Here is a 26,765-nt window from a genome sequence, read left to right on the forward strand (position 1 = left end):
TCAACAGTATGTGGTGCATGGGGCGTGGGGTGGAGAAAGGACCACTGTGCTGTGCTCAAAACTTAAAAATGCCAGTTGTGGGACTTTGCGCTTTTCTGTGCTGTTTTTTGATGAAGAGGTAACTTGAGAGGACTACTCACTCGTATGTACGTAAATGTTAAATTATAATAGGATAATAGAAGAAAAAAACTAGAAAAAATGAGGTTGTAGCTTCACAGATAGTTATTGTGGGGGCCATGTTTCAGTCAAGGAGGAGTGTGAGAGCTTTTAATAGAAAAAGTGATATTATTCTCAGGAATTACATATTTAAATACCCATAGATGGGGGAAGTTGTATTTCACTGTTAGTCAGCTTTACGTTTTGAAAGAAACTCTATATTAGAAGTGGTACTATGGCATGATCTAAGATGATTCGTGTCTCTGAAAATCAGTTTTGATACTTTCTGTATGATCTACAGGAATAAAGTGGTTTTCAGGCAGGGTTAGAAACTACTAGTTGAAGAAAGTATAACTTTATGAATGACTACTGAGCCTCATCCTTGTTGACTCCTCTTTTCATAGGAACCTGTTCCTGCCATGTGCCTCTGGAGCCCTTAGGAATTAGTTTTTTTAAGCTTATTTCCTTAACCTAGGATGCTAGAAGTTTGCTTTTCAAAATGAAAATGGAGATTCTTGCCTAATCCCATGGAGTCAGGAACCAGAATTTTGAGGGAATCACTCCTCTCCCTAGGCAGATGCTCGGATTGCTTGTGGTACATTAGCTATTTTTAGAGTATTGCAGTAGTTAAATAGGAATGCATTGGCCAGTTAATAGCTCTACAATTTCTCCTTCAAGCTGGACATCTACGATGAATCCTGGAAGAATCTAGAGTGATCTTCCCAGTTTGTAGTTATCTTAAGCTAAATCGCCTGTGAGTCAGCTGTCTGCTCCTCTCTGCTGACTGATTATAGGTAGCAGGTAGCTAGGTTAGGGTCAGATAACTAGCTTTACTAGTGTTATTTGGGATGGATCATGCCCTCTAGTGCCTTTTTCCTTTAGAACAAGACATATGAATTTCTAGGTAAGAGAGGTTTAGAAGGCAACTGAAGAGAAGCTATCTGATTTAGATATAGGCTTGGAGCCTGGAAGTACTTGAAGCAAGTATTCTGGGCAGGCAGATAAACGGATGACAGAAATTTTTTCCTTTGCCCTCCTTGTTTGAAGTTACAAAAATATTCCAAACTTGCATCAAAATACTAGTCTGAATCTGTCTTTTTTTTTTTCATTTATCAAAAGAGAATATCCTTTTCCTGTAGAAACGTTGCTCACTTTGTTAGTAATGATCCTAAAGAAGGATCACGTAGTCCTGCAGACATGGGCAACAGCATTTACAACCGTAGTATTTTTGTCAGATGGTGGGTTATGAGTAGGCAGGACTATGTTGCGCAGTGTGCTAGTTCCTAGTTGTGCTAGGAAAATGATTTTGTTACTGTATGAAACAGGTTACTCAGTAAGAAGCGTTAGGTTAATCCAGCAAATTTTTATGTCCCAGGCAGTCATCTCCATTTGGCTCACCCTTGTGTGAAGGTTTATGGAAGCTTTGATCTGTCACTGCGAAGTGTTTGAGATATAACAAACTTCAGGTTACTGAAGAAATCATCATCTTAACTGGGAAAGGAAACTAAAATGGTTTAAACTCTGTTTACAGTAAGGTTACTAAAACAAGCTTAGTTAGACTTGCAGAATTGAGAATTCTTATTAGGAGTCGCCTTTCGTTTGGTTTAACTATGATACAGTGAAAAACTGCGAAGCATCATAATACATATAGCTAAATGTAGCATAATGTGAAGTAGTTGAGCAAAGATTTACATTTTCTCTAGCTTATGTACATGATTTAGAAGTCCGTTAAAGTAGTTTTGATTGTTGTTGCTATCTTCATTCATGTTAATTCAACTCTCTGAGATGTTGGCTAATGCCAATGGTTAGGTTACAAGTGAATGGAACTATACATTTGAACCCACAACTTTATTTTCTAAGTTATAAATCACGTTTACATTACTGTAATTCGGTATGCATTTATTTTGCGTCTAGCCTTAGTATTATCTACAATATTTTCCCAACTTGAGACTATAGAGACTATGGTATGCAAAGCCTGCAGACAGTTCACACTCTAGGATTTGGTTCTAACTTGAGATAATAGTAAGTGTAAGTCTATTGGAGTAATTGTTGTAATTCTTTTCCCCAGCCTTTATCTGGTCAAAGGATGTGAAACACTGCATAGTTTTTTTTCTTGATGAAAAATAGATGTTCCTACATTGAAAACTGAAGTAACAATTTTTTTCTTCTCAAAATGGGGAGGGGACGGGGCAGGGGGAGATTATTTTCATTAGTTACCTGTCCCTGCAGATTGCTGGCATGTGATGTGCTGAAAGATTTTTACATGCACTGCCGGCAGCAGTCAGTAAGTTTAGTGCCTTATAGGTTGACGTGAATATGACAAAAAGAAATCACTTTGTCTGTGGGGATGTAGAGATGTGTGATGCGTTAGTAGAACTGCAAGGCTGCTTTCCTTGTGGTTGATCCTGGATCATATCAATGGGCTGCAGCTGTTCTAAACCCATTTTAAGTTTTCTCTCAATTTTTTTTGTTTTTGTTGCAGAGTTGCTGTTATGGGAACTCTTCAATAAAGTCACTCTCTAGGGCGAAAATAAGATTATACATCATGCTAAAAAATGGCTGTTGTCTTTTTTATGCCAATTTAGGAATTACTTAAAAATTCTGAGCTAGTAACATCTGTGTTTATTACCACTTAGAGATGCATAGGCTCACTCTGGTTTTTGCTACTCATTTGTTGGACTCACATTCTAAGCTTAGTGTTCCTTACCAGACATAAAGTCTAAATTTTAGCTTTTAAGGTGTTACAGGTTTTATTCAAAAACAAATCAACTTCCTAAATTTTTCCTGGAGGATATTCTTTTTTCAGATTTATTCTTTATGGCTAAATTTCATAACGGTGAAATTCTCTAGGTAAAAAAGTGATAGCTGTGTTGGGGTCTATGGGCAAACTGCATCTTGCAATCTTTGCGGTTTTTGTATGGTGTTTTTTTTTTTTTTTTGCATTATTTTGTCTTGTATAAAAATTACATTGTGGACCAAAGCTTTCTAGCCTGGAAACAATGAGGCAAAAAACCAGACCCTCCTGCAAGCAGCCGTTGAGGACACTGTGTTGTATGATCTTATAGAAGATAATATCCTTCTAAGCAGGGGGCTTTTCTCAATAATTTGAGAGGTTGACAATCTCTACAAAAACACTTTTTCTTGTGTTCTCAAGAACTGCTTCCTTTTGCTGTGTAATTGTAATATTTTAGCTCTTTTATTTGCCTCTAAATTTACAACTGGTTTTTAGTCAATCTGTTTGCTACTCAAGGAATTTTCTGTCTTTCTGTTGTGCCTTTCTGTGTGTAGGTTGTGTCTTTGTTGTGTCTTTCTGTATGTAGGTTCAATGCCAAAGTAGTTCAGATGCTTCAGTTTAACTGAATTGTATTAAAGCCCCTTAGAACGACCGGTTAACTGAAGACTAAGGTGTAATTTCGGTGACTGAAGATAGCAAGCTTTTGGGATGCGTACACAGTTTTCAGTAGTCTGATTCTTGCTCTTATTCTTTGACTTTTACTGCATGCGTAATGCTCCATAAGTTTTTTTATTGTTTCTTAATCACGGAAATGGGGTGGGGAGGTTGAAGGGAGTCTTTTTTTCTGATGTTTTAGCAGTCTTGGAAGAACAATGTTTGTAAAATAATTTTACCTTTAAGGGGAAGGATATCATTGTGTGATGAGTAATCAGAAAATACATTCTTGGGATAGGTTGCTGTATTAATTAGGGCGTAAAAGTGGTGGCAAGAACAAGAAGCAAGTCTGTGACTAGCTCAGAGACACAGTACTAGACCTGAGTTGTCTGCATGTATTTGTGCAACGTTGTGCCCAAACCAGGAAGTTCTCTAAACTCAGAATATTGGGAAACACTGAGAAAAGACGTGCAGAAGGCTACACTGGAGCCAATTTGGATTCAGTTTATTTATTAGTTCTTTCTTTGTGCCAGATCTAGACTGGGCTTGCAAGTACTTCCAGTAAAGTGGGTTATCCATGGAGACTGAGCTGCTTTTGTTTGAAGCCAGCTTAGGTCTGATGCCTTACTAACTCCAGCTCTTTGCCATATTAAAGCAGCTAGGGTGTTTGCACTCATAATTTGTCTCCAGAAGCTGCGTAGATGTATTTATGCAGCTCTGCACCTGAGCTAATAAGCTCAACTGGTTTATAGCTGATTTTTGTATGGAGCCGGCACAGCGCTTGCATCCTTTCAGTGGTTAATGAGAAATAGGTAAATAAGTGAGAGTTGATGGTATATGACTTTTCTCTATATATTCTGGAGTCTAAGGCAGTTTTAGGCCCTGGTATATTCTTAACTTCCAAGTCTGACCAAACTGTGATCACCTAAATATAGATAATTAAAATCATTATTATATATTTTTCGTTTTTCCTAACATTTCAGCTAAACTAGTGCCTGGTTAGACCTCTTCTATCTGGTTCATCTGCTTATTTGCAATTGAAAAATGCCAACAAATGGAAGACATAGTAGCATAATGACTTCATATATATCCAGAAGGTATCACCAATGTATTTTTCTGTCCAAGAAAACTTTGAGCAGATAAACATGCACCATGCTGTTTTACCACAGCTGTATGTCCCAAACAAATGTTATGGGAAAATGGAAAAGAGTGCAGGAGAAAAACAAAAATTCCTACAGAGTAAAACACTAAAAAAACAATGACCTGTTTGTTTGTCTTGCCAGGTGTCAGGGGATAGTTACAGAAGGCATCGAGACAATAAGTGGTTGTTTGCTGGAGTTTTTAATTTCTTAAAGACAAACTTTTAAAAATTATAGGCGTTTTTATGAGGAATCCCAAGAACAGTCAACCTTGTCAAAAAAGCATTGTTGTAGGTAAATTCACTTACTCCTTCGTTGATGAAAGGCTAAATCAGATGGATTAAACATAAGATGACATTATGCAAAAAAGTTATTGGGGCATTATCTCTAGATATCCTTGGTTTAAAGATACGATTTTTATGTAACTAAGATGTTAAAATATGGTATTATATATATAAATGAACTGTGAATGTATGAGTTGGTCATCTGCTTTATGAGGTAATAATTAAGAAATGCATCCAAGGATCATTCCTGTGAGAATAGATAGCAAGTGGATTAATTGAGAGAAAATTGCAGGATCTGGATAAAGATTACAAGTCAGAGACAGTCTTATTATTTCTTCTTACTCTTTTGCTTTGTTTCTTCTCTCTTTATATAATCCTTTTTGGTTTGACTGTGCAGTAGAACTTTCAATTGTGAGAGAAACTGCTGGCATAGTTGAGCTTTCTGGTGACTCGGTGTTGCTCTCTTAAAAAATATTGCATATATCTGTCATATACAGCTTTTTTTTTTTGCCTGTGATGTTGCAAAATAATTACTATCTTCATAGTGATATCTATATTTGACTATTGCTAATCTTAATATTTCTATAGGTTGTGGAGAGCACCTTGTACGAACCATACTGGCCAGAGAATGTTCATGTGCTTTGCAAACGGAAGATGCCCACCAAGCTCTCCTAGAGACTATGCAAAACAAGTTTATTGGTAAGTATCCCAGTTAACTAAACAGTACATAACATTATTTAAAATGCAAGTAACCATATTAAATAAAGTTAGGATACTTATTTTTGTGATTTTTGTTAAAGCCTTATATTGTAAGCTGCAGTCGGATTAAGTAGTGTGTTACATCTAAGGAACATGCAATCAAACTGCAGAAGAATATTGCAAGAAATCTAAAGGAAAATCCTTGGAAATGTCTCACTTGAGCAGTAGAATAATCAGAGAGGTCTGAAGGAAGAATTTCCTGGTTAAATCACTAGCTGTGCTATACAGTTGCGTGTTTTAGAATTGGTGCTTTATAGCATTAACAAAAATTATTCGTCATGTAACCCTTTTAAATATAACGGACATCAAAACGCACTTCATGTTCTAAGTGTTTTGGACAGACAGATACTGATTTGCTATTTACGTGATGAAATTAATATCTTGGAAATTGATGTAGTCTTCACTGAAGACTATTGTGAGATAGTGATTTTTTTTTTCAGGATTGCAAAGGATTACACATAACTACTTACGTTGCTGTTATGCCTATCTGGTTTGTTGTAAATATAGATCTTTTCTTCCTTCAAATTATAATCAAAATGGGAATTTGAAGTTTTAAAATACTTACATTAATGTTCAGTTTGAAAGCATAGATTCAAATGAGATTTCTGGCATATATGTTGACTTGTTAGACAAAAATGTCTAACACTTTTGAAGCACGTTTTAAAGCTTTCACTCAATGGAGTGTAGCGTGAATATACATTTTGCTGTGACTATGTCTTTGTGTTCGTTGCTTCTTTGTGATATAGCCTCTGAAAGTGCTGTTTTAAAAAACTTCCTAATTATAATAAATTACCTGTCTACATCTCAACTCAGTAACATTGGACAATAAGAGTCAATGGAGATATGTGTTCTGTCTAGGAATTCAAAGTTATAGAGGGTGCTGGAAAAACTAGCTAATGTATCTGGGACCAGGCCTGTAGCTAACTGCCACTACAAGAAACCAGCCCTACAGGAAAGTACGTAGTAATCAGCTTTCTTAGATACAGACAAACTGAAATTAGGATAATAAAGGGCCATAATTTGGGTTTCTTGTTTAAATGGGTGAAAATATACTAATGAGTCTTGTGTTTCATCACAGAATACTTTGTGATCTTTTTCTTCTTTATAATGCAACAGGTTTTGCAATTTCAGGTGAACTTATACAAAGTTAAGAAAAACTGTAAATGAGATGTTGGGAAAATGTTAAATGAAGAAGTACTGAAAGCTAAATAATGGTTTGCGTAGACTCTTGGATTTATGTATCATCTCTTGAAACTTCATATTTAACCAGATTATCAGCAGTTGTTATGGAATTAATAGTTGAAATGAAACTAATTTTTTTAATGCTATCTAATCACTTTTTTGAAAGGAGAAAAATAGTTGAATTGCTTCAAATCATGATTAAAATGTTACAGAATGTTAACTAAATATTTAGAACAATCCTAGTGGAATAAAATGGGCTAAAAATGACTTCAGTCAAAAAATTAGTACCATTTTCACGTTATTTGTTCACTTGTTTATAAAACTTATTTTGAGAGGTACATGCTTGTTTCACCTCAAATTACTTAGAATAGTGCTTTCATTCTGAAAAATGTTACGAGTGTACTCTTAACTGTGAGGGCATATGATAGCTATGAAAATAAAATCATTAATAAACATTGCTAAGACAAGTCTTATCCCTTCAGATATTTTTCTTTGTATTTGAATAAGAGAAAAGATGGACCTCATAGCATGCCCAAAAGTCAGAGAAGCTGGAAATGTGTTGGTATTTTGGTCGTTTTTCCCAAAGCTTTAGTATCGACAGACATTTTTGACCTTCAGAATTTCTTGTAGACAAGAGAAACGCTTCTTTTCTGCTGCTTTGTCAAAGTTCCTTTTTGTGGTGTATTAATTAGAACTGAGAGGGACGTATGCTTGTCTTTTTGGGTCTTGGTTCAGGAACCGCTGTCTTGGCAACTGATACTTTGCAATGTGTTTATGTCAATTTATAATGTTGTATCCATCTTAAGCTCTGCTTCTGCCAGCAATATATTTGACCATTTGAGGAGAAGCCATCTTCATGTTAGAAGGCTGCACTTGATAACCTACAACTGCATTTTTGTCATTTTTAGGTGTTGTAAAAAATGAAGAATAAAATAATTCCAGTATCTTCCCCAAAGAGGTTATAATCTAAATAGCACCATTGTAACGCTGTATATTTGATCACTTATTCCAGTGCAAAGTGGCACAAAATCAGGGACTTACATACCCAAGAGAAGCCTTTAGGAAGGATTTATGTATACGAGAGCATCACTGCTTTGTAGCACTACTTTAAAGTTGCGGCGTGAATGTAACTTAAATTTAGGAAGATCAGATCTTTTAGTCTATACTCTCTAAATCTGTGGTACACTCTATTGTTGTAGGAATAGTAAAGGAAATACAAATTGTACATATTCTTATCAGATTTCATGTTAATGCAGAGGAAAAAAAAAAAGAGAAGCCTACTGCCAAAATCATTCTTTAATAATACTCCTTAAAAACTAGCTGATGAAAGACCAAAAAGTTCAAGAACTACTGTTGAGTAGGGGAGACTTGTACCTCGAAGTTGCTAGGGTTTTTGGTTTTTTTCTTTCTTTCTTTCAGTAACTGCTAGCAGAAGTGCAAATGTTCTCTTACTGTTCCTCCTGGTAAGAATATTTTTAATGTGATCAACTAGCTACTTTAACTTTTTTTTTTAATGTATTTTACTACAAGTTGGTATAGCAGAAGTTTTAATTTTAAATGTTAGCTGCTAGTATGTGGCATATAATTTGTTTTCTTTACTTAAAATGCTTGTAGTAGACTTAAGAACGTGCTGAATATTGCTAAGATTTTTGTGTTATACGTGAAAGTATGAATTTCAAAGAAGATAAGTGAGAAAACGGGAAATTATTAAGTATCTTTCAAAACTTGCAAATCCTTAACCTTTGGAAGCCATCTTTATAAAAGGTTAGCTGAATATTGCAAGCTAGCTTTCATTCCCTTAGCAATGTTCTTCCTGTTGCAAAACATGTTCCCATCAAGAAAGAGGTGGCTAGGCTAGTGCATGTTGGCTCTCTGGCCAGTATCCTCATGCTACTGATCATATAATCACTCAGTTCTACTATCTTTCTGTCCTTGGGAGGCCGTCAGTTGGAGTCTCTTTGCTAGAGGTATTTTGCATAAAACTAATAGGAAGCTAATTAGTTTTTAGATCTGAAGCCTCCTATCGGATTTGGTTAAAAGTGACAAATGAGTTCCAAAGCGGAGGAGAAAGGGGAGCTGGAGAGAGATGGACAGAGATGCCAGGCTAAGAGTCTTATTGCTTTGGGAAACAGTCTAAAAACAGCAAAAAGACGATGAGAGAGACAGTATCAAAATGGTTGTTTTAATGTTAAGAAAATATGAAAAAAAAGTTTTATAATTCCCTTTTATAATTTCATGTTTTAGTTAGTGATGGATCTTACTCATATTTTCAAAAATTTACTACTGCAAGTTTTTCCTGTGTAACAGTTGGGATATCTATCACCTTCTCACAGTGGTACTTTGGGGTGGTGATGAAGGAAGAGGAAAGATACACCCACCTTTTTGTGTAGGTGGACTGCTTAAATTCTGTGTCTTAATTGGATTCTAGTTGGCCCTCAGTTACCCTTGAATGAAGACTCATTGAGGAGACCTCAAAATCCAGATAAATCGTGTTGTTTACAAGTGACTTGCTACTAAAAATGTTTATAGCCAGCAGTGTAATTTTGGGAGATCTTGGAGAAATTCTGATGCTAATATAAGCAGAGTTGAAAAATGCATTACACTGTGAGGCTTATACTAAGTAGCTTTTTTCTGTGAATTTTCGTAAAAGTTAAAGTGTTAGTTGATATCTTAGGATGTATGCTATGATGCAGGACTTCTTATCGTTGTGAAACAACTGGATAATACAAGCTTGCAGCCTGCTTGCTGATGATATGGAATACTTCCTTGATACAATTTCTTAAACCCCTATTTTGTGGTCATATCAAACTTTTGCTAGAATTACAATAGACCAAGCCAACCAAAAAAAAAAAAAAAGTTTTAACAAAGGAGAGCTTGACTGGTTAGTTAAGTCAAAGCATGATGTGACTTGTATTGGAGGGCTGAACAGCTGATTCGCTTTTGCTATCAGATTGGTGCTTCCTGTTTACAGAAGTCTTCACATCTCCACAGAGCCCTGCAAGTCCTTCCTGCTAGGGAATGCCTGGCTTAAACAGTGAGACCTGTTTAAACAGCAGGTGATGAACAAGCTAATGACGGATGTGCTCCTCTCTTCCTTTCTGAGAGTCAATTTATTATGGATTATGCACAATTGATGCTTGAATTGGAGGTGAGAGAAATTAAATTTAGACTCTCTGCAAATTGGGATTAGCATCTTCAAAAGAATGTGGAAGGCTTGGTACACAGTGTGAGAATGATGTTTGGTAAACCTAAACACCTTCATACAAAAGAAGAGAGGATTTTGTTACTCAGTGTTCCTTTCAAACGTGGCCAAGTTTGTGGAATGTAGGCTTAGAGTAAATATTTATGTCATCTCACTGGCAGGAAATCTAGGCTATTAAAAATGACAGTGTTATGAATTGTAGTTTAAAGTTTCTTGAAAAGTATTAAAAATAAGGTTCTGAAAGACATAGGTGGAATCTGATATTTATTATATCCTTTAGAGGCAAAATATTTTCAAATCTCTGATATTTTTTTTTTAAATTATACTTCAATTAATGTATGAGCAAGGTCTGCTATTGCTTATTATTACTAGAAAGCCATTTTCTGTTAGTTTTAGGGAAATCAGTAGAAAACAAAACTAAATTTAAAGGCAGGCTCAACCTGAAGCCAACGTTTTAAACTTCCTGCAAAATTTAGATTCTTTCCAGAATGTGGAACAAAGAGAGCAATGGATAATCTCTCAGTGAAGGAAGATGGTCAGCACCTAATTTCATGGCAGTAGTTGAGAGAGTTCTGAAAACATTTATAGTTCCTGGGAGGCACCCACCTGATTGTGAAAACAGAGTCTGGTAAGGTCAGTTGCTTAGTCCTGTGTTGTTCGCAGATGATTATTGCAAAGAAAAATGCTGAAGCACGCAATGCCGATGTTATGATGATGGATGTCTTGAAGCCTCAGGCTTTCCCCAGTGTCTCCTGTCATTCTGGACCAGTGCTGTAATACAGTGGTGCTGTGCTGTTATTTATGCTGTACTTGACTTGCCGGGAAGTGTATACTGATTGATTGTCTGTCTGCTTCTGATACTACATGTAACAGCTGTATGCTACCTGCTTTCCTTCAGTGAGGGTAATAAGTTGGATTTTTCTTCTCTACCCAGTTACTAATTCTCACTGAACATGCAGGAGTCCAGTTATTTTTGAAACCTCTCCTCCACATGGTTATCAAGCCAGTAGGTTAAAAAAAATTATTTGGGATGAGGAGGCTGCCTAGTGGACAGATAGTGCAGTTACATGAGTGTAATTTTCCCAGGAAACCGATGTAGAAAGAAATCACTCGAAATGTGTTCCCTATGTCCCTTGAGTATGATATTGGCTATATGAAGGTTCTTAATTTTCAATAAATCGTATTAATTTGAGGAAGACTGGCCTAAAATGACCGAAAACTCTGAAATGAAGAACCTAGTTAACTCTAATTTTTAAGAATTTATGTAGCCGAAAGATGATGTTACCCTGTGCTAGAAAAAACTTTGCCAGGAGGAAAGAATGTTGTAAGAACATCAGTTGTATTACATTGCTGAAAATGCAAATTGCATTTCTTTGTCCTTTCTTTTACTAACCTACCTTCTGTGTATGTGAGAAGCTACAGAGAAATGACTTGATAGCCATTTGTCTGTCCCTGTATCACCATGTATTGCACACATACATGCAAGTGCATGGGCATGAATAGATGTACACGTGAGTCTTGCATCTTCAGGGAAAAAAGAAAAATAATTGTTGATAGGCAGTCATTTTTGAAACCCACTTTTCTGTCTTAAGAATGCTGGTTAAGAGTATATTCACGGTGTTAATTAACAGTCATATTGTTTACAGTTGCTAATTAAATTTAGCAGAAATATTTTTATCCAAGCCCATAGTCATAAGGATGTCTGTTTTGTACAGTAAGTGTGAAATGTGCGTTGTTATTAATTCATTGATCACTGTACAAAACACCATAAGCAAAGTACTATTCTGACTTCTATCAAAACTAGCAAACATAACTAGCAAACGTATTTGTTGTTCTGAAAACACACTTGTGTGGGTATTTTTTCTTTGCAATTGACACAGAAATAATTACATGGAATATAGTAGCCGTTAGTAATTTACAAAATACAAAAAGTTAACCATATTTTTTGAACATTTCAAGTGTAATTTAACCCAAATGAAAATTTCCTGCTCTTTAGTTATTTTTTATAATGATTGAGCGAAAAGCAAATTCTGTGTTACTTTCTCAGCTGAGATTTCACTTTCTGCAGATTGTTGCAAAAGGATAGTTTGTAACTGAATGATAACTCTGAGACGTTCTCTTGTAGAAATTTCATGCCAAATACCTCTCTTGGGAGAAAGGGTTTGGAAAATTAGGATCCACAGAATATGAAATTCCCAGTTCTGGGTTATGCTGATTGGTGGTTGATCGCCTCATAGTTAAAACAGCTATAAGCCTGCCAGTGACTTTTAAGTTTAAGTAAAAATTTGATAGGACCATTATTTCATCTTCGTTTAAGTTTTCAAAAATTTGTATTTGATGGGAGACAAGAGTTGAACAGGCCTCTTCATTATTTGTAGACTAAAACCCACTGAAAAAATATCAGCATGTTGATATTATATCAGGGTTTGTCTAGGTCCTGCCTGTGCTTCTCCTTACAAGAACTTTGGGATTTTATTGGGCAGCACTGTCCTCAGTTGTTTAATTTCTTAAAATCTTATCTGTCAAGTTTGCAAGTACAGATATTTTTCTTACAGCTTCTTTAAAAGTCAACCTTAACCTAAACAGATGTTTCAAATCATGTATTTATCTTAAAATATAAAGATCTCTGGTTTCAGACACTTGTGCTTAAGCATTTAACAAATAATGTTGCATGAAATGAAAAGCAGGCTTCCTTTATTGCTTATGTATTCCTCTAATGTTTGTTTAAAATGTTAACTTGAAGTTTAGCCTGATTCGTAGCAGAAGCAGGGAATGGCAAACAGCTTCACTTTGAACACGTTCTGTACAAAAGCTGAGAAGGTCCGGTGGCAAAGGTGAACTGCAGATTACTGAACAGGAAAGATCTGAATTTCACTCATAACACAGCACAAAAAGATTCAAAACTGTTTAGCTGCACTTTGTTAAAACTGGGAGTTGGTAAAGCACTCAGTTGCTTACACCACTCCACAGAAGGGTTTAGACCAAAGTTCTGTAGACTTTGCAAGTGAAAATAAACAATGAAGCCGGTAGTGGTTTCTCTGCTATGGAAGAGTATGAATGTGAAACATCTCATGAACAGCTGGTTAGACCTTCAGCTGATTAAGCGTAAATAAAACACTACTTTTACAGCTGAATATCAAATCTGTGGGAGGCTGGATCTGTCCGATGGCAATGAATGAAGAAAGTGTGGGAATCGGGAAGGAGCAACTCGTAATGCTCCCACGCTCTGGAGGAAGGAATCTGAATCGTGGGATCAGTTTAAGGTGGAAGAGACATAGACCTAAAATTGTTCTTTACTTGTAGGTATACTTCCTCCAGAACAAGGCTGAATGTTGAGGCAAGTATTTGCCTTAACATCTGTGAAATTAATGTGCTCTGTCCCTGTTCTGAGGCTGAAACTGGGTTGTGGCTCTCAGTTGCGACTGTTCTTGCAGAGTTCAGCGGGGTCAGTGAATGTGGCGTTGCCATGAAGATCTGTTTGCTTATTTTTTGAGATCATTATTATAGATGAATAAGGTACCTAATACATAAATAAAAACTTGGTAATACTTTGCACATATCAGATAGCAATAACTGAGGGAAATTTTTTCAAAAGAGGGAAACGTGTTTGTACAACAGATTTCTTTTGTAAAACACAATGTTTGTTACTAGGGAGAGGTGAGGACTAAAACTGAAAGCTTTGGGTTTTTTTTTTTCTCCCGCTTCTCCCTGGTGTGGACCAACTGTCAGTGCTAACTGACAGTTATTAGCTAATGCCATAGTTCTTCACGTTTGGCTTTTTTCATGCCAAATTCTTCCATATTATGTAAATAGGAAGGAACAATGACTTTCATGTTATTTCATGGTATTATTAAAAGCCCAGGTTTTTGTAGTTTTGCCATTAGCAAGCTGTTAGCTCAAAGATTTGTCTAGCAATTATATGTTATTGCGGTGCAAATATATTCTCAGCTAGGAGGTATGTTTTAATTTTTACTGGATTCCTAATTGTATAGCAAGATCACTTTTAAGAAAACAGAGCAAACAAAAATGATCTAGGAGCAGGGGAGCCAATTTATTTTCTCCTTCTAATGAGAAACCATTATGATTTTAATATACATAGCAAAATTTCAGGTATACCTTTCTCTGTCCACTTGAATACTCATTAAATATAATGTATATGAAAAAATGCAACTACTTAGATTGTTATTTTTGTGTGGAAGTCTTGTACTACTCTTTCTTCTTCTTGATGGCTTCACTATAACAAAATGATTTTTGGAACAAATTTAATGAAATATGTTCCTAAGCTTTGAATTCACAACGTTTTGAGAATACTCAAGTTAGATCCAGTGTACGCTGCAGGGATTTAGATTAGAAATGAAGCATAGTAATATTTGTTGTGCCTTTATTTGGACAGGTTTAGTAATGGATGCATAGTATCCTGCTCAATACAGAACTATTTGTTTACATTGAATTGTATTTTAAAATACATTCTTTAGCATAACTGTAATACCCAGTAATAAGTCTGCGTAGTCAGAAAAATCTTTGTTTTGAAAAGCATTAACAAGTTTGAATCTCTCTTTTTATTTTTTAAAGATTGCTTTAATTGGCTGAACTAAAAAAAACTTGCTCTTGTTTTAAAGAATGTGCCACTTAGCATGTATTTAATGTGGTTTAGAGGATGATTTTTAGGGGAAGAGAAATAGTCTCTCTGAATTTATTGTAGCGACTGTAGTATTACTGTTGTAAGCAACTATTTTTTACTGCCACCATCTAGACATTAATTCTCCGCTACTAGTTACTCTAAGCCATGTTCCTGTATCAGCCCAGTACTGCAGTTATGTTTGATCCTTACAAAGTTGGTGCAGTAGGGCCTGGTCCAGTTTGGGGTTCTGTACGTTATTGCAGTAAGTTTAAAAAAAGAAAAAAATTGTTGGGCCAAACTTGTATTGTTCTCAAGGAAGCTAGTCTGCTTGGCTTATCTAGCATGTTTTTTGATTATTAAAGATAAAAGTATACTTTTCCATGATTTTGTTATGAACACTGCTGCTAAATGAATCCTGATTTTGAATTTCTTAATTGAAATGACATTAAAGTGACAATTTGCTTCAGCAGAGGCTGAATTACTACAGTTTGTTTTCTAAGTATTGAGAATTTAGCACAAAATTCGGAGCCTTTAGATCTTGCGAACTGGTACTGAAGCTTCCACAGAACGTAATCATTAAAGAAGTAGCTTAATTCGGCAAACATTTGTGTATGTATTTAAGATAATATGACTGAGAGTGTATTTAAAGTACAAAATGCTATAAATGTTTGCAGAATTTGGGTTTTCATGGTCTTAGTTGTGCATGTATAGGTAGTACATCTCTCTGGATGAAATTGTAAGCTTAAGGATTTCTCTTTTGTGCTTGAAGCTCAATTTTTAATTTAAAAAAAAAAACTTTTAAAAAAGGCTCATAAAGGAGCCTTTTAAGAGCTCCTTTTAAGAACCTGAGTGATTCTCATGCTGAATTCGACCGAAAAGAACGCACATCTTGTTTGTTTTTCCTCTTTGAAACCTAATACAGTCTTAGCACTTGAGTATGGCCTAAAATGTACTATCGGCCTCAAATATGGTTTGTTTGCGGTGTTCTTGTGAATTAGAATGGTTTTAACCATTCTAATTAATGAGATTATTCATATTTTCATTAGAATATTAAAATAATAGTTGACAAGCCATAGAAAGAGGAGTAGAAATACTGCTTAGAAAAAATCAAAACATTTTTTGTCTATCTACAGTGATTTTTCACTACAGCATAGGTCATAGCCTGGATAATTTATGCAATTGGATGTAAGATAAGGTCTGCAGACGCAATTCAGGTTAAGGCATTGTCTTTGAAGGACCTAAGTTTCTGAAATAAAGGTTGAAGGATGCCTGTGTCCTATTAATGAAAGTAATTTTTTTTTCATTTGCTTGTGGAAATCATAACACGTGCTTAGCTGGCATTTGGTTAAGGCAGTAAAAATACAAAAGACACACTTAACGTCTTGGAAGGGGTGGATTTATGATGTGGACAGTAAAACTTTCCAACTTCCCAAGCCTGGCATTTCTATTATTATAATACATATTTTCCTTTTTTTTTTTTTTTTTTTTTTAAGTCTAATATGTTATGATTGGCCGTATTCAAGGTTTATAGGGCTTTGGTTGCAGTAGATGAGTGTAACACAACAGGTGTGATCGGCACCTAGTGGGAGTTCTTGGGCAAAGCAAAAGGTGATGATATCTATGTTTGTATTAGGTCAAATAAGATAATATTGTTTATTAAGCATGCTACATTTATCTTCCTGCAATATGGACTTCTATTGTAATGACCACCTTGCTTCACTTATCAATATGTCTGCTCTTACCTTGAGAGAGAACATGATAATACGTGTGGCTTTTCTTACAGTAAGGCTTGATGTTAATTGTATTGTTAATTGTGACAATTTATATTAAAGGAGTAATTTGAATCATGGAATAGCTGTGGGCTGATCAAAGGTACCTTCTCGGGGGTCTGGGCAGTAGATGTACCTTAAACTTCTTGTGGCTAGAAATGTCTTTCCCAGTGTCTGTATGTCAGGTGTAGTGTTTGAATTTATTTAAAAGAAAATAACTGAAACGAAACATATGAAATGCTTGTTGCAATTGTATATTCAGTTTTAAATTACATTTTGTTACAAATGTGCAGCCAGGATCTACTTGAACTTAAGTGCAAGAACATATTTAATTTTGTGGCTCACGATATTTTAAGTCATATTTAAATCATACTATTCTTTCCATATTTCAAACTGTAGGCATCTCCTTTCAAATCAGAAACCAGGAAAAGTGTGCATAGGTTTGATTCAGCTAACTTTTAAAACTTTTCCGACTTCTGACAGAAGACTTTTTATATCATATGTCTTAAGCTAACAATAGAAAGCCACTTCTAAAAAGTAGGATGTGTTTTTGCTTTTCCGTTAATATTCATAAAACAGCAAGGAAGACTTTCATAGCAGTTTGCTCCTTCTCTTTACAAAGTGCTCATTGGGAAAAATGAGCAAACTGTTAAAGTGACCCAAATTTGCTTAATTTTTCCATAGTGACCATCTTTGTATTAATTATAATACAGAAGAAACTAAATACTGAGTCACTTGTTCTTTTTAACTTGACAGTCCCCTTTTTGTGGTTATATCTTTCATGATCCAGTAACAAGTGGTTGGTTATGCACTCACAAATTTAGTTTTCAAATAATTTTATTAAATATCACAGACTGCTGTGAATACTGCATGAAAAAAAGTACTATATTTTCACTTGAACTGACTGTGCTAAAGCAGAATGTCATGAAAAATTCTGATCTACATTAGACTGGTTTGCCTGAAGAACGATATTGATACAGTTTATCTACTGTCCCTTTCGGAAGGGAGACTTCACCAGTGTGTGGCCTCTTGAGGTTCACGAGGTCTCCTAGAGCAGTCTCAAATTGGAGCTCAAGCTGGCCAGCTTTTGCCCTTTCCTACTGCGTGAGCGATATTTGATCTGATATTAATGTGCTGAGAATTTGTGAGTCTTGCTAAAATCCGGACTGAATTTGAAGTTTCAAGTTTGAGATGTTTATATATCAGTTGTCTACAGAAATAAAAAAATAGAAGCACAGAAAGTTCATGTCAAGTAGTTCTCAAATTTTTCTAATTCAGAGTTTTGCATTATTTTTTAGAAAAGATGTGAAGGTGATCTCAAAGTGATGAACAAAGCTAGTCATTCGTTATGTTTAAATATTTTTCTGATTTAGTTTGGTGTTTTCCTTTCTGTTTTGAATAAAATAATGAATATTCAAGCTTCCATTTTAAAGCTATCTTGGCAATTTTCAATGTTATCTTTGCCAATTATACAATGAAAGTCTAAATTTTCATGAACCATGCAATTTCTTTAGAAAATTACTTATTAGAACCAACAGGGAAATAAAGCTGACATTTTTTGTAAAAGCACTAGGTGACCTGGCAGTCTTTTTGGCCCTTAGAGACAAGAGGGAAAGGGTAGGAAAGTCAAATAAAAAAATAATGCCCCCTGAAATATATATATATATATATATATATATATATATATATATATTTTTTTTTTTTTCAAATAACTCTCCCCGATAATTTTGCCCAGGTTCACCTTTTCTAGCCAATGAAGATGGTGTACTTGGAGGTGTGATAGTTCTTCGGTCTTGCAGATGTGCAGTAGAGCCTGAGTCATCACAAGAGAAGCCAACTTTACTAGGTAAGAATTTTTTATGTATTTTTATTTTGAGCTAAGTAATAATTCAAAGTAAAAGATGAAAAAATTGTATATATGTGTTTAACAACGTTTAAAAGCCATAGAGAGAATAAAAAGACATTTAAAAGGTTTGAAATGATAAAACTTTAGAAAGTGAAATACTAGTATAAGCCTTGTTTGTTCTTTAGAACTATGGAAACACCATTCTTTCTAAGTTGCTATTTCTGAGCAGAAGTGTGACTTTGAGGGACGTGTGGAATCTTTCTAAAATTATGGTGTAGAAATAGTGGTTGTTTAGTGTAGGGGGATAGGGGCATTATATTCTTACTACAGACATTCACAATTTTAGCTAAGAAAACTCCATATGACTGTTTACTGCTTTTCAGTGGCTTGTGTGTCAAAAATGCTTTCTGAAGTTTTTTGTTCCTCGTTTTTGAGGAAATAGACTTGAAATTTGAAAGGGAAGTTTTTTTACGGCTAGAAATTCTTTTTGTTGTGCCCAGGAAAACCTGTTCAGGTAAGCTGCAATTTCTATTTGCATATGTGTGCAAGAGTACTTCTTTATTGAGACCACCAAAAAACAGATTCGCCTCCATAGCTAACTGATTAAAAAGAGTGTGAGATTTACAGCCCTTCAGCACTCTCTGTGCCCTAGGAAAAAAAGGTACTCATCAGCTTCACTGATTTACAGCAGAACAAGCATATTATAGTAAATTAGCATGTGTTTCTTTTTCTTAGTAGACAAACAGCTAGGAAACTGAGCTCTGTAGGCTGCTAGGAGAGGTGGGTACAAATACCACCCTCCTCCTGGAAGGCAGGGAATTAGGGCTGGGGACATGCAAATTATTTTGGCATTCCGCTTGTACCATGCCCTTTCCTGTGGGGCTCCTCAGATGTGGGCATACGTGTCTGGTCAATGCTATCTGCTTATTTATTGGGTCACATGGACCTGTGAATTATATATATAATTCTGTATACTGCCAGTAAGAAATGTTGTTCCTTTGTATAAACAAACCTCTGCTGTATTATTGTTTCCTCTAGTGAATCAAGAACAGCTGCCAACAACATTACGAATTTGACAAATGAACTTTTAGTTTAACTTGTAGTAGGTTTCTTGGTTTTTTTCAGGTCTGGCATGGCAAATTTGATGACCTAATTTGACTGTGCATTAAGGCAGGTAGTAGAATCTCACCTGGTAGTTCTTGAATTGTATACATTATTTTGAATTTATGTGCTATTATTTAGAAAGACATCTCATCTTTGTCTTAATTCATTACTGCTTTTGTCCCAGTAAATCCTAGCACTGTGTCATCAGAGTTTGCCTGCTTACAGCCAGCCTGGAGTAGCAGGCTGAGCGAGTGCTGAAGGTGAGCCAGCAGATATACTCTTTATGATTGGTTAATCTACACAAACTCTAGTATTAATTACTGGCTGTTCAGTCACTTCCGGTAGGTTAGGATCAAATTATTACCATTGCACATGATGAGGTATATGTTATCTTTTGCTTTTGTTCCCATATTACACCTTGCTGGCTTGCATTGCAAGAATCTTTAAATTTTGTGTAATACTTTGTGTTTGTTAACTTGAGTCTGATTCCTCCCCGGCTGCCATGTGATTTACTCTAGCCAACAATTTTACTCAATATAGTTAGTAAAATTAATGTTTCTATACCTAGCAGTCCGAGTTTATGTGGGCTTTATGCTTTGATTGATACCTCTTCCGTAATGGTTTCATGTAGCATGAAACATGATGCTAAGGACCTGACAAAATTAGTAATGCTTCCCACATGTGACCAACAGTGGACTTAGCACCAAGCCTGTGACTGTACTAACTGCCTGAAGGAAAACACGTTTTATTATTAAAATTCTCTTAACAACTTGTGGGGCTAATACAGTTGAAGAGAGAACTCTGCCGTTATTAGGGGAAAATGGACACCTGTTTCCTACATCTCTAACATTTAAAAAGGAAAATGCCATTGCTACTTCTCTGCGCTATGGCAGTTTGCTGCCTTTTTTTTTTTTTTTTTTGATAGCATCTTCGCTATCAGACAAAAGCATCTTTGTTTCTTCTATCAAATTCTTTGGGTTTAATTTTTAGAATCAATTTTATATGTTGACTGAGCTTTATTCTCCTCAGGTGTTCATGTCTGCTAGGCTGTATCCTGTTTCTGTCTTGTGAGCATCATTTGAAGTACAGTAAAATGAAATGTAAAAAGTCCTGAGAAAAATCTGGCACTCAAAGGTGCTGAAATATTTGTGAGTGCTGAAAGTCAAACTCCTTAGGAAATGATGTGAATAAGAGAATAAATTCAGGAATGCAACAACTGTTTCTAAGAGCATTAAGTACCTTTCAAATAAGTTGGGTAATGTGTTTCTTTCTAAGGTACTTGCTAAAAGTTTGATAGGATAAATTTCTAAGAAATTATTGCAATAAATTCATGCAAGATAAACATTATTGTTATGCATTATTAGGAATCTTTAATATTACGATATAAAGACCAGAACTGACATATAAAAATACTTAAAGTAGTTTGATGTTACTAATACAATAACAGTAAATTGCTGTGCTGTGAATCAGCTGTTAGATGTGTTCCATATATATAGCAAGCATTTAATCTAAATGAAATCTAGCTGGTAAGGCTCTGTTTCTGTATGCTCTTTTGTAAAAGGAATTATGTTCCTATTATGGTAATTTGCTTTAATATCTCATTATACCTTCATGGTATTCGTTTTCTGGTCACTTGAGAAATTTAAAATTCTTTAATTTTGGAAAATTGACTTGTCATTAACTTGGAAAATATTTTTACCTCTTGGTGAAGAAGAGAACTAGATGTATAAATCCTGTGGTATTAGGGGGCAAGCAAGGCAAATTATTGCTATTTTATTCATAAATAGAGCAGAGAATAGTGAGGAAAATATTTTTATGCAAAGCATCATGAAAGAAAAAATGCATCTTATTCTAATTTATAAAGAAAAAAATATTTTAGGTTAACATTGCAAACTTAACTCTGTTAGCACTGGCCATGTGGACAAATATTAATACCGTAAACTCCGTTACGTAGTATACTACATTTTTGAAGGCATATCAGGTTGGATTAAAGTAACTATAGAGATAAGTACTCTTAAAGATTACAAGATCAATTTTTAGCTACCTTTTGAACGTTTTTATAGCTAAAATATTTTATTATTATTGTTTATTAAACTGTTTTAACTACTTTTTTCCTGTCAGAAACATGAACTACAAATTGTTTTGAAAGACAAAATTCTTAAAATAGAACTGTAGAAATACTCTATTGTCCTCTATGGGAAGTGGAGCGAGAGGGGATGTTTTGTTTTTTTTTTTTTTTTTAAGTAGTCTACCTAAATAAACTATAGGGTAGTATAAACTATCTGTTACTTTTTTTATGCAATCCTTTATACAGGTAAGGGCTAGAATTAAATATTCGTGGTGTTTCATGTCTTGCTTCGCAAACAGTTCCTGTGCAAGTTGTGGGGAGTGATATGTGCTCTAAAATGAGGCTACCAAAATCTTCCCTGAAGTGATAGTCAGGCCTGGATAGGATAAGGATAGTTACCTTGAAATGGTAAAGTTTGGAGCAGTGTTCATGCTACAGTACCTTGATTTGTAGTTGAACATAATAACTCACTGAAGTCTTACTACAGAATTTGGATCCCCTGTGATGTGCTGTGAGTGGATCCATGGTTCCCTTCCAGCCTTCTATTAGCTACCACATATCTGGTTGAGCCAAGCTGTAAAAGAAAGATTTTTTTTTTCCACTTACCCAAAGGTGCCTTTCTTCTTATGCTAGAGCAATACATCATCTTTGCTGGGTTTCTTTTATTTTACTACTACAAAGAACCAGAGATGTGAGACATGAATCCTTTCAGTTCTGTTGGTGGTTTTAGAGGAGTAGTGATGGACACCTCGGGAATTTTGGAAGGCTTGGATGGGAAAAGGATTTAGAAATACCTATTGTATGTTATATTTTTTTGGAGTTAATACCTGAACAGCTGTTCTTTAAAAGCTGCTACAGATGGGACTGAGAGCATTTTATGGTATTTAGCTTACTAATGACTGAATATTTTTGAAAAAGTTGACTGACTGAAGTTGTTGACAGTCATCTTAATGTTTTCTTTCAGCTATTTGAAAGCCAAGACCATGTAATAAATGCTGTTGACTCCTGAATCAGGGCATGGGGTCGCTAAGCGTATGGAGAATGCTGCAAGTTTGATTTGCAAATTTCAAATTCAGGAATGGAATAATTGTTACGTTACTGATGTAGTGGAGAATATCCTACAACATAAATCCTATATCTAGAGAGGAGTTAAGAAGATGAAAATACAAGTCCGATTAAACAAGAGCAAATAAGATCAACTTAACTTTCACTGTCTTATCTTTGGAAGTGAGAGTAATATCTAGTATTCATCTAATATTTGGCACTGATGTAAGGAAACATATTCCTGTTAAGGAGGTTCAGTAATGTTTCCTCAAACCCAACAAAGAAAATTCCAGTATGTTAATTTAATGGAATATGGTTGATTGGATTTCTAAGTAAAGATTGTCTTTTGTTGATTTTTGGTTTTCTTTCCACTGAAGTAAGATTCTTACAGCATAGCTATTTCTAAAGACATTTTTTCTGTAGCACAGAAATGTCCAGCGTTCTAGCATATAGTGAGTTAATGTATAACATAACATATGTAGTATTCGTGTCATTTAAATTGAAGATAAATTGTGTAGTGCTGAAGGACTCTGGCTGTATATAGAATAACCAGCTGTCTTTATTGCAGGAGTATATATATCTGTATTTTTAAATTTGATGAAATGTCTTCAGAGAAATAATTATATAATTTAGGTGGTGGTTGTTGTATTTCCATTACTTTTAATAGCTAGCAATAACCACATTCCATGCTTCTCCTCCACTCCCCAAAAGAAAGGGGAGATTGCATCTGCTCTTGACACAATTTATCATATTTCTGGGATCAGGACTTGCTCTGTTTTTTCCAGGCATCTCTCTTGCTTATTGTGCAGGATTTTTCTGGATCCATCAGACAACTCTCCTGCTTGTTCTGCAAGATTATTTTGGTTTCACCAGAGCTCTTTCCTGCCTGCTCTGTGGCTTTAGGTCTTACCTTACAAATTTTACTACTTCTGCCTGTTTTCCTGTACACCACTTGTGCAGCTATACCACACATCTCCCTTTGCCCCTTTGTGGTTACACATAGCAAATATATTTGTTTAGCTGTGTGACGAATTGCTTGTGACTTGCAATTGCGTGTGATGCACCCACGAGTGCTGAGGGAGCTGGCGGATGTTATCGCTAGGCCACTCTCCATCATCTTTGAAAGGTCCTGGAGATCAGGAGAGGTGCCTGAGGACGGGAAGAAAGCCAATGTCACGCCAGTCTTCAAAAAGGGCAAGGAGGAGGAGCCAGGAAACTCCAGGCCTGTCAGCCTCACCTCCATCCCTGGAAAGGTGATGGAACAGCTCCTCCTGGAGGTCCTCACTAAGCATGTGGAGGACAAGAAGGTGATCAGGAGTAGTCAGCATGGATTCACCAAAGGGAAATCATGCTTGACCAATCTGATAGCCTTCTATGACGGAATGACTGGCTGGGTAGAGGAGGGGAGAGCAGTGGATGTTGTCTGCCTGGACTTCAGCAAGGCTTTTGACACTGTCTCCCATCACATCCTCCTAGGTAAGCTCAGGAAGTGTGGGCTAGATGCGTGGACAGTGAGGTGGCTTGAGAACTGGCTGGATGGCCGAGCTCAGAGGGTTGTGGTGAATGGCGCAGAGTCAAGTTGGAGGCCTGTGGCTAGTGGTGTCCTGAAGGGGTCAGTCCTGGGTCCAGTCTTGTTCAATATACTCCTCAATGACCTGGAGGAAGGGACAGAGTGCACCCTCAGCAAGTTGGCTGATGATACTAAACTGGGGGGAGAGGCTAACACACCAGAAGACTGTGCTGCCATTCAGAGGGACCTGGACAGGCTGGAGAGGTGGGCGGAGAGGAACCTCATGAAGTTCAACAAAGGCAAGTGGAAGGTCCTGCACCTAGGCAGGAATAATCCCATGCCCCAGTACAGGCTGGGGGTTGACCTGCTGGAAAGTAGCTCTGCCGAGAAGGACCTGGGAGTGCTGGTGGACAACAAGTGAAGCATGAGCCAGCAGTGTGCCCTTGTGGCCAAGAAGGCCCATGGGAGCCTGGGGTGCATTAGGCAGAGTGTTGCCAGCAGGTGGAGGGAGGTGATCCTGCCCCTCTAGTCAGCCCTGGTGAGGCCTCACCTGGAGTCCTGTGTCCAGTTCTGGGCTCCCCAGGACAAGAGAGACATGGCGCTCCTGGAGAGAGTCCAGCGGAGGGCTACCAAGATGATTAGAGGGCTGGAGCATCTCTCCTCTGAAGAAAGACTGCAAGAGCTGGGCCTGTTGAGCCTGGAGAAGAGAAGACTGAGAGGGGATCTCATCGACGTGTACAAGTATCTGAAGGGGGAGTGTCAACAGGATGAGGCCAGCCTCTTCTCCGTGGTGCCCAGCAACAGGACAAGAGGCAATGGGCAGAAACTGAACCACAGGAAGTTCCATCTGAACCTGAGGAAAAACTTCTTCACTGTGAGGGTGACAGAGCATTGGAACAGGTTGCCCAGAGAGGTAGTGGAGTGTCCTTCGCTGGAGATATTCAAAAGCCGTCTGGATGTGATCCTGGGCAATATGCTCTAGGTGACCCTGCTTGAGCAGGGAGGTTGGAGTAGATGATCTCCAGAGGTCCCATCCAACCTAAACGATTCTGTGATTCTGTGTTTCTGTGACTGGTTATACTGTAGGGAGTGTTAAAATGTTACAGAAGGCTTATACACAGTCCATGGTTAGGCTCTTGTAGTGTGCTTACGTCTGGGTTCAAGGCAAGCAAGTACTAATAGTATCTGCTTCTCCATTGTGTGTCCACTTTATGGGTGGATGAGGCCTCTGCTTTAAATGTCTGTTCTACCTTTCAGCTATGATTACAGTTTATATATTTCTTGTCTTGGAGGCTTAATGTCACTAAAGTAACTTTCACTTTCTGAATAATGATTTTGCAGTATGTGACTGCAAACAGTACAGGAAAAATTCGTTAGTTGTTTCATGGCTGTTTCTTTTGAGATTAATTTATTCTGGTGAGTAATTCTTCTTAAGTCTTATAAGATCTTGGGTTTTTTTTTTTCTTTCTTGTACTATATTTTATGCAAAGTTTAAATTGTTCCTCAAGATTCCAGTCTTGTTAAACTGCATCTTATACTTTGCAACATGTCACAAATAAATACTTTTTTTATTTTTCTTTGTAGTGGAATTTTTGTGGAGCCATACAACAGAGAGTATGTGTGTAGGATATATGTCTGCACAGGATGGCAAAGCTAAGGTAAGCCCTTAATAGGTTGTAATACAGGAGAATTAATGCAGAAGCTAAGGAGAATTGATAGTGTAATATATATTGAAATGTCTATTGTTAAGAGAAGGGAAAAAGCGCATAAGCCATTCAATGTACCTATGGATAGAGCATGTCGAGTGCCTTGTCCATTTTTTCAATTGCAGCAGTTAATAACCCTGTACTAGTATATGTAATACATCAGGAAAAGCTGCCACACATTAACATATTTCCATGGCCTTCCCTGGCACTTACTATATTTGAATAACTTCATCCAGCTTGATTCAGTTCTGTAGTCCATTTAGGGTGATAGAGTATTTCTCTGTGGCCATGCCTTCCTTTGGATAAAGCAGTTGCACTAGCAAGGAAGAAGGGAGAGGATATAAAACAAAAACTTTGGGCTAGTTCCTACAACATCATCTATGACAAAAAGTCAGATATTGATATCCATGTTTTCATTTTCTTGAGGTTTCATTAAAATTTTGTTGGGAATGAGAGAAATAATATAATGTTAAAATTGAGTTTATCAAAGGAAACTGGAAAAAATCCTTAACATCAAATAGTAGCGATGAACCAAGAAGGAAGAGAGGAACCACTTGTTCTCAGGAGTATGTAACTGAAGGGAGAAAAAATCAGGTATTGTGAGGTAGAAACTATCGCATTTAGGGAGGGTGTTTGGAGGATAAGAACAATCGTGGGAGAAGCTGAAACGCAAGCAGAGAATAACTTCTGTAGATGTTATAAATATACAGCCATGGATATTCAAAACTGGGAGTGAACAATGAAAACTTGTTGCAGAAAGTATCAAAAATAGGGAAAGAACTAATTGAGAGGAAGGTTCACTAATATAGTTAAAATAATGGGGAAGGGTAATTTACGGGAATACCTTGCATGGACTAGAGGAGGAGCTGACAACAAGGAAGTTTATACCAGCAAATAAGGGTAATGAAGACTTCATGTATTTTAACGGTAGAATTTAATGAAGGGCGAATTTTAAAGCCTGAAAAAGGAAAGAATTTGATGAGGACC

The 26,765-nt window shown here is 36.4% G+C and overlaps 1 protein-coding gene across 1 annotated transcript in view; it reads left to right on the forward strand.

Annotated features, from left to right (window-relative positions):
- The window catches only part of TASP1 (taspase 1), a 94,673-nt gene that overhangs the window by 55,063 nt on the left and 12,845 nt on the right, over positions 1-26,765 (forward strand). Inside the window, 3 exon segments of the mRNA XM_068940232.1 lie at positions 5,556-5,666; positions 18,236-18,346; positions 25,657-25,730. Of these exon segments, the coding sequence (XP_068796333.1) occupies positions 5,556-5,666; positions 18,236-18,346; positions 25,657-25,730 (296 nt within the window).

This window comes from Struthio camelus, chromosome 3 (assembly GCF_040807025.1).
Source record: "Struthio camelus isolate bStrCam1 chromosome 3, bStrCam1.hap1, whole genome shotgun sequence".
Lineage (NCBI taxonomy): Eukaryota > Metazoa > Chordata > Aves > Struthioniformes > Struthionidae > Struthio > Struthio camelus.